This window comes from Gopherus flavomarginatus, chromosome 13 (genome assembly GCF_025201925.1).
Source record: "Gopherus flavomarginatus isolate rGopFla2 chromosome 13, rGopFla2.mat.asm, whole genome shotgun sequence".
NCBI classification, from domain to species: Eukaryota; Metazoa; Chordata; order Testudines; family Testudinidae; genus Gopherus; species Gopherus flavomarginatus.
In genome coordinates this window covers 19,914,987-19,923,219 of record NC_066629.1, presented here as the reverse complement: position 1 = coordinate 19,923,219, position 8,233 = coordinate 19,914,987, and the positions used below count along the sequence as shown (strand labels likewise).

The 8,233-nt window shown below is 46.1% G+C and overlaps 1 protein-coding gene across 1 annotated transcript; it reads right to left on the bottom strand.

Annotated features, from left to right (window-relative positions):
* Positions 1 to 341: 341 nt before the first annotated feature.
* LOC127033781 (uncharacterized protein CXorf65 homolog) lies at positions 342 to 7,885 on the bottom strand. Its single transcript, XM_050921972.1, has 7 exons — positions 7,775 to 7,885; positions 7,412 to 7,449; positions 5,273 to 5,359; positions 4,608 to 4,724; positions 3,164 to 3,238; positions 1,406 to 1,510; positions 342 to 1,302 (listed from the first exon to the last, which is right to left on the bottom strand). Exons 1-7 carry the CDS (start codon positions 7,783 to 7,785, stop codon positions 1,226 to 1,228), a joined length of 510 nt encoding a protein of 169 aa, XP_050777929.1. The 5' UTR covers positions 7,786 to 7,885; the 3' UTR covers positions 342 to 1,225.
* Between the last annotated feature and the right edge of the window lie 348 nt (positions 7,886 to 8,233).

The window sequence follows — 8,233 nt, the reverse complement described above, 5'->3', positions numbered from 1 at the left end:
GCAGCTGTCTTAGTCTGTATTAGTATAATAAATAAATTTGTTAATCTCCAAGGTGCCACAAGTACTCCTGGTTTTTTCTACTATTTAATGTTTCTTTCTCTGTAAGGAAGACACGCATGAAAGCCCTTCAACATAAACAGCCCTAATGGTCCACTGACACACCAAGGGGTGAATTACATATCAAAGCAAAGGTTACATGAATCAGAAGGAGCAAAGTAGAATTCTGAATCACAGAGAAAGTAGCCCAGCAGCAAAAGAACCTCCAACTGGTACCCATAAAGCTGGTTACACATTAACCATGACATCAGTCCAAGTTGTATTTTATAGTTTACATCCAATAATCTAGTCATCTTATAGGGCCTGAACATGTGGTCCTTACTCAGGCTTGAGTGAATATTTTGCCTGCATAAACTCACCTGATCAGGTAGCTATAATCCTCCTAGAGTTTTCGCTTTTGCAGCAGTGCCAAGAAGGGCACCAGGCGAGGCTAATGTTCTGAGCCCTTCCATCTGAATCATCCACAGGAGGAGCCAAGGACCAAAGATACATGACTCAGGCCTTACAAAAGGAAGGTCAGCCAATTTCCATGCTAGCACTCTAGTATGTTTCACATAAAGTGATGTTTCAATGTAGTGAATTAACCATTACAATCTCTGTTCAGCAAGGTACGTAACCATGTGAATAATCCCGCTGAAGCAGTAGCTCAGTGAGATTAGTTACCAGCTAAAAAGAGTTTTAGCTGGACTGTAAATTCCTTGGGGTTTGGAGCTGTGACTTTAAATGGGTCTGTCAAGCACCACATGCACCTTTTCTGCTGAATTAACAGTAAATCAGTGGTCCAGTGTAGCAGGGCTCAATAAAGGGATCACAGCTCAGGAGGTCTCCCCTTTCTATGCCCATACTGAGATCATTATTTCATGGTACTCCCTCTGGAGATGCAGCTTTCATTTTTCTGTGAGCCATCACGAAGGAAGCAGTTCTCATTTCCTTTCAAATTGGCCAGCAGAGAATGGAAGTGTTTTTCCACAGTAAATCTGGGGTCATTCAGAATGAAAGGCAATACATGCAAGTAACATTCCTAGTGTTGCAGACTCCTGGACACAACCCATCCATAGATGCTTCACCAAGGAACTAGCCAGCAAACATGAAACATTATCAAATGGCAGCAGGAAAGGAGAGGTCCTCCAACAGCTCAGCACCAACCATCCCTTGGGATTTGCCACTATCAGGGTCTCCTGGATTCTTTCGGAGAGGAAACCATAGTTTTAGTCCTGTTGCCCTGGGGCGATGGACTCCTTTTGCCTGCAGCAGAAACACACAACGCTCATGGGTGGGTGCTGGAAATCTAAAGGGAACATAACAGGATTAAACCCTATTGTCTCTTCATTAGGTTTCAGAGACTCACCTTCTGCAGATGGAACCTCTAAGAGCACAGTTGGTTTTTTGCCAGCCTTTTTGGATTTCACTCTGGTAGAAGAGACCTTGGAATCTTCCCAGTTCCCCAGTTTAGCTTCATAGAGAGGAGAAAAGCATTCTGATTTGGAAAGGTCGGAAACTTCAACACTTGTATCTCCATGGCACTCGCTATTTGATTTCACCGACTGTAGCACTAATTCTTCTATTAATATCAGAAATAAAAAGTTCAAAAACCCCTCTAAAATTCAAAGATTAAGGAGCCTAGTATAGTTATTCTAAGAAGAGACCAGGAGTCAGGTCTCTTGGATTCTATTGCCAGCTCTGGAAACTTAGCTAAGTGATTACAGAAGGTGATGGTGCAACAAGAACTCCTGGGTTCTATTGCCAACTCTGCCACTGACTCACTGGGTGACTTTGTGCAAGTCATTTATCTGCTCTGCGCTTCAGTAAAGAGAGGATAATACTATTTACCAATCAGAAATACTGGGAGGAGAGTTGTGGCTCAATTACTTAACATTTGCAAAGTGCCTAGAGCTCTTCAGATAAAATATTCCATATAATAACAAAATATAATCAACTACTCAGGCTCTGAAGGTGAGTTTATGCAGAATAAATAAATCATCTCAGACACTGATTGACATTATAATGGATTATTATGTTGACTACCTCTCTTGATCTGATCCAGCCATTGGATCAAGAGCTCCATAGGGCCACAACACTACTGGGTAACTGGTTTAGGCCACTGCAAAACCCACATGGTCAATCAGTAAGATTGGTCCCCAGACAAGTTCTTCCTGCTCTTTGCAACCCTCTCTATGGGTTGTGATGCATTAGATAAAACATGTAACACTCCCAGGAAATGCTGGGCTAGTTTAACTGTAAACTAAAACAAAGAGCACACTCTTTCCCAGGATAGAGATGTGTCATCTGCAGCATGCAAGTCGGCTTCTGTCTAAAACACCAATATACCACCCCAAATGGAAGGAAATTCAGAGGCACTTTGGATATAAATACCTGTAGAAATGGCACCATTGCTTCCCAAGCACCCCCTTGAAGCTGAGCATGGATCTAGCAAAGACTCATCTACCCTAGGTCTCCAGGGTTTAGGAACCTCTTCTCTAAAATTCCCTGACTGGGATAGGTATGGAAACCCAGGCCCACCCACTCCCTGGGTTCCAGTTCAGGGCCTACATTTGAAAGGGCTAGAACCAGTCCTTCTCCATCCCTTGTCATCCTCTAAGGTATTTCCTCCCTCTCTAGCCTTTCTTTCCCAGCCTCCTAACCTGTTTCTCCCTCTTTGGGGTGTTGGTGTTTGTTTCTCACTAGTCTACTGGAAAGAGTCCATCTATACAATCCTTCAGTCTCACTGGCAGCAGCAGCTTTTCTGCTCAGAAGTTGCCTCTCTAATTGAGATCCTTAACCTTGTATCACACTCAGGTGCTTCCCTGCCTAATTGACTACCTCCCAGTTACTCAGTGAATTAACTCCTCCCAGGTGAATCTGAGCTGTCTCATCCCCACCAAGATAGGCCTGCTGCTCTCTCACAATGCCAATTTGGCTCCAAGAAACTGCAAAGAAATACTTCTGACTGCAAGTTTAAATCTTTCTCTCTTGGCTTGGGCTTTGATCCCTTCCCGAGCAATACAGCTGAGATGGTATCTTCTTTTATCTTGGAAATAAACCCAACATCCTAATAAGCTTCATGGATCAGTCTCATAAGACCATCTAGCTCAGTAGCACTACTTACCAAGGAATTTAGGGTTAATAATTCCTTCATCTTTCAGTAGTGGTGTAAATACTACCTCTGAAGAACCTTCACCACCTGCAAGAGACAAAGGAATTTTGCAAAGAGAGAAACATTTATCCTGAGGATGCACTATCTAGTGGCCAGAATTGGGGGACTAGGCACCAGGAAATCTTAATCTGACAGTTACTCACTGTGTCGCTTTGGCCTAGTCATTCAGGCCAAATTTTTCAGAAGTGGCCTCTGATTGGAGGTGCACAACTTTAGACACATTGGACTTGATATTCAGAAAGTGCTGAGCACCTGCAGCTCCCATTGACTTTGACTGCCGTTATAGGTGCTCAGCATCTCTGAGAACATAAGAACAGCTATAGTGGGTCAGACCAAAGGTCCATCTAGCCCAGTATCCTGTCTTCCAACAGTGGTCAATGCCAGGTGCCCCCAGAGGGAATGAACAGAACAAGTAATCATCAAGTGATCCATCCCCTGTCATTTATTCCCAGCCTCTGGTTAACGGAGGCTAGGGACATCATCCCTTCCCATCCTGGCTAATAGCCATTGATGAACCTATTCTCCATGAGTTTATCTAGTTCTTTTTTGAACCCTGTTATAGTCTTGGCCTTCACAACATCCCCTGGCAAGGAGTTCCACAGGTTGACTGTGCATTGTGTGAAGAAATGCATCCTTTTGTTTGTTTGAAACCTGATGCCTATTAAGAAATGCATAGCTTGGGTTGGGATACCCCCAGATTAATCCTTATTGAACATTTCAACCATAAGCTCTCCTTACCTCTGTTTCCCCATGTGAAAAAAGAGGAGAGATAATACCTGCTTTGCAAAGGGCTGTAAGATCTGCAGATGAAAGGTGCTGTATAACCTGAAACTGTAAAATCTTTTTTTCTTCTCTGAAGAGGCTACAGAAGGGACTGATCAGGATAAGTCACTTTGGTCTTGAACGGAAACCTCTCATAATGCTGGGGAATGTTCATGAACATGCTCGAAGCATAGACAGCACCTGTGAATAAGTCTGGGAAGTGCTCTGCAACTCCAGGACCCTTGTTGTAGGCTAGAGGTGTGACGGTGCCTATCCCAAAGGAGAATTGTCACCATGCCCTGTACCACATCTTGAGTGGCAAAGCATTAGAGGATTAGGGTGACTAGAGAGCAAATGTGAAAAATTGGGATGGAGTGGGGTGTAATAGGAGCCTATATAAGAAAAAGACCTCAAAATTGGGACTGTCTCTATAAAATCAGGATATCTGGTCACCCTATAGAGGATATAGGAGATCTCACCACTCCCATTTGGAATGCTAGGGAGAGCTGTCACCATGCCATCCAAGTGCTGCATTCCTTTACAAGCCCCTCATTTATTTTGCTAGTCATCAAAACGTCAGTGGCCAAAAGGCAGAGGCATTTTCTTCTCGCAGGACTGACAATGCTGTACCTACGTGTGACACTGAGGAGTACACAGGTCTCTCTCTCGCTCAGAAGTTCTGAGGCATAGCAATGTTGGTTCTGAAGCAAATTCTTCACCTGGCCACTCACGTCTGCCAGCTCGATTTCACCTGCAAAGCATGGCGCAGATAAGGGCTGAAGACCAGCGAGCAAATGAAGTCTCGGAGCAGGAGGAGTATGATCAGGCCCATCTCTAAAATGAAAATCTTTCTTGTTCTGAGCATAAAAATCGGCACAGGACCAGCTAGAATCCATAACCAGTAACTAGAAACATGCATCTTATTAGCTTATTTCATGTGATTTAACAAGCTCATGGGGCCTCCTTAGAGACATTGGCTTCCTGTTGTGTCACACTGAGACCATGGTAACTTGGAGCTTTTGTACGCAACTATACATGAGATCACATGCAAGAGCACCAGAGGTTGGTGCCTGTGGCCTGATTTGAACTGGAATATCAGCAGAGCCACATGGGACTTGATAGTTACAATCTGCAGGTAGTTAGCGTGAACATTCTCTCAGACTTCAACCATGTAAGGTTTGATGATGCCCCCACCCTGAAAGTGAAAGTCGACAGAAACCCCGTCTAGTGTCAAACTGCATGGTCAAGCACAGCTGTAACAAGACGGGGCCCCTGGAAAGGCACAGTGACTCACCCTACCTTCATTCTCATAGCCACAGCAGTGTTTGATGCTCTCCAGGAGAAGCTGGACTTTGCAGTGAATGTTAAAAAGGGTCTTTTCGTTTTCTGTTGAGAAAGACATAACTCATGGAGCAAAATTTAAACTAGTTAGGGCCGCTGGGAACAGGCTCATCAAGAGAAATATAGGGCTCTGGTACATCATGTTCACTGAGTCCCCACCCCTACCATTTTGCCCCCATTATACCCCAGTTACAGATATTAAGCTTGGAGCCTCAGTACAACTGTCTCCCTTTCCCTGCATCTTGTCAGCCTGGCTGGGAGCTTGGCACAAAAGCTAAAGCTTTCTCTCTAAGCTATTCCGGCTTAGCCTCTCCCAGCAGGAGTCACTTTAGGGGATGGTTGAATTCTGGATGAGGGGGGCAAAAGACAGTTACCTTTTCTGTAACTGGTGTTCTTCAAGATGTGTTGCTCATGTGCATTCCATATTAGGTGCGTGTGCTTGTCACATGCACCAGTGCCAGAAGTTTTTCCCTTCGCAGTATCTGTAGGCGCTGTGCCTCGACTCCAACCTATCCAATCAGGATGAGTTCCTCCCGCGGGACCCCGGGGATCTTTGGCATTTGGCGTATCTGTGTCAGTAGACCAGCGATCTATGACTCATGCTGCTTGACCTGTACCGGGATCTAGAGCAGGACCACAAGTTGGAGCAGGCCGGTTGTCGGTAGAATATCCCTGATAGAGGGGATTTGCATCTTGGTGACAGGTGCGTGCAGGCAGGTGACCGGTGACCCCATTCCTCTGATTGGTTGCAGGACTGGTGATGAGACATTGGAGATACAATGGGTCGGTCTCGACGCAAATGCCGGGGGCATGATACTCCACAGGTCTGCGTCAGGTTACTGGCGAGCCTCAAATCCCGCTGTCAGTGCCCAGGGTCCAGAAGCTGAAGAGGGCTTCTCTGAGCCTGCTCCCAAAGTCCAAGGCATGACGGCTCCATGCGGGCAAGTGCTGGTGGGATGCCCTCGCCTCCTCCCTCCCCTCCCCCCGCTGAGGTGAAGACGCTCGGAATGATCCCAAGGAGGGTTTACCCCTGGGCTTGGGTACCGCTGGAGCTGGTGTGGGTGGCACCAGTAACGTCAGAATCTCCTGCGCTGCCTGCAGGGCCTCGGGCGTCGACGGGACTTTAAGTTGACAGAGGCCCTCGTCAATGTCTGGTGTGGCAAGCTTAGTAAGGGAGGGGCTCGACCACTCAACATGAGTTGGGGCCCAACTCCCTGATGGAAGTGTTGAGCTGCCCATTATGGGTTTTGGCTCTCCTCTGCTTCTCTCCTTTCCCTTATGGGATGTGGGAGATCTTCCCCTTGCAGACATCTTGGGCTTCTTGGCCGGGGTCAGGGCTGCGGAGGGAAAGTGGTTCTGGCTAGTAGATGGCACCAGCGGGGCACTCTGTATTGATGCTGCACTGCTCAGGGCCGAGTCAGACCTGTGCTCTGGTGCCAGAGTCAGCAACGACTCCATCAGGAGTGCCCTGAGACAGATGTCTCCTTTTTCGTTCTGGGTTTGAATGACATACAGAAGCGACACTTGTCTACAGTGGGGATTAAACCAACCTAACAGCAGAGCACAGGGTGTGAATTTTTCACAGTTCTAGGGTGACCTATATTTTAGGTTATGACCAAGCTCCTTCAGGCCCTTAGGGCCAGATTTTTAAAGGTATTTAGGCACTGCAGCACTCAGCTTTGCAATGACTTACTGATTAAGGAGTCTAAATGTAATTTTAAAATGTGATTAAACACATAGGATCCTAAATCTCATCAACTCTCAAGGGGATTTTGGCTCTTAATGGCCTAAATACCTTTTAAAAATCTGGGCCTAAATCACTTTTGAAAATGCAATTTAGGCTCCCAAGTCACTTAGGCATTTTTGAAAATTTCACCCAGGAAACTGTTCACTTACCTTCTCCTAAAATTAGAGCTGGTAGGAAATTTTGAAAAAGAAAATCACTTTCTATGCAATATTTTATTTTTTTCCCTGCCAAAAGCAGTATACCAAGGGGGGACAGCAATGCTAGCTTTATTGCTTCTTTTGTCCTGAGTGACTAAGTTCCTTATGGACATGTAGGAGGCAACAGAAATCCAAGGCTGGCAAGTCACTTACCTCCATGAAGGACCGTTACAAACATTTCTACCAATAACCTAAAAAAAAAGAAGGCAAGAGACTAGTGACAACTCTCCCACTATCATACACTGACACAGAAAAGCAATCCCAGAGCTTGGCCTAAGTCCCTCCGACAACAGCTCTGAGTTAGGTGTTTGCTCTTAGCCAAGTTGTTCCATAGCCTCCTCCAGCCCTGTCCTTTGCTAGAAGCTCCTCCAGGGTGCTGATAAGTGGCTATGTTCCCCCAAGACAGAGCTGTAATGGTAACCAGACACCATGTTCCAAGTTTGCCTGTGCAGGCCAAGGAAAGTCAGAACCAACACAGAACGAGTGAGGGAAACAACATCTAAGAGGGGTAGGTACCTGAACAACATCCCCCAGGGGGAAGGACCCTGAAATTCCTTTACATCTGACCAGGCAGCCACCTCGTAAAAGCCAAACTGAGCACGTCCGTCCCGGCTGCCAGGTGCCAGCGTGCCCTGTTTCTCTCACTGATGACCACTTGTAGATATGCCATGCAGAAGTGCCCTGTAAACATTTGCTTGTGCTTAGGAACCTGCAGGGCTCAAAAGCCTCTTCCTGAGGCGACAACTGAATAAATATCGTTTCTATCAATTAAAGGGGCCTGGTTGAGGCTGCTCGAATCTACTAGCAGGCAACTGCCTGTGTGGGTTGCCAAGGTGTTATGCTGGCTCCCAGCCAGGCAGCTTTACCTTACTATACCTTACCTGGAAGAGATCTGAAGACACCTGGGCAGAAAGGGAGGGAGGAGGCTGCAGTCCACACTGCAGAAGTCAGACACATTTCTGCTTGAGTTAATGT

Coding starts and splice junctions, on each gene's coding strand:
- LOC127033781 (XM_050921972.1), bottom strand. Junction 5,360..7,411: donor TGTAACGGTCCTTCATGGAG/GTAAGTGACTTG, acceptor CTTTCTCAACAG/AAAACGAAAAGACCCTTTTT. Junction 4,725..5,272: donor CTGTGGCTATGAGAATGAAG/GTAGGGTGAGTC, acceptor CATGCTTTGCAG/GTGAAATCGAGCTGGCAGAC.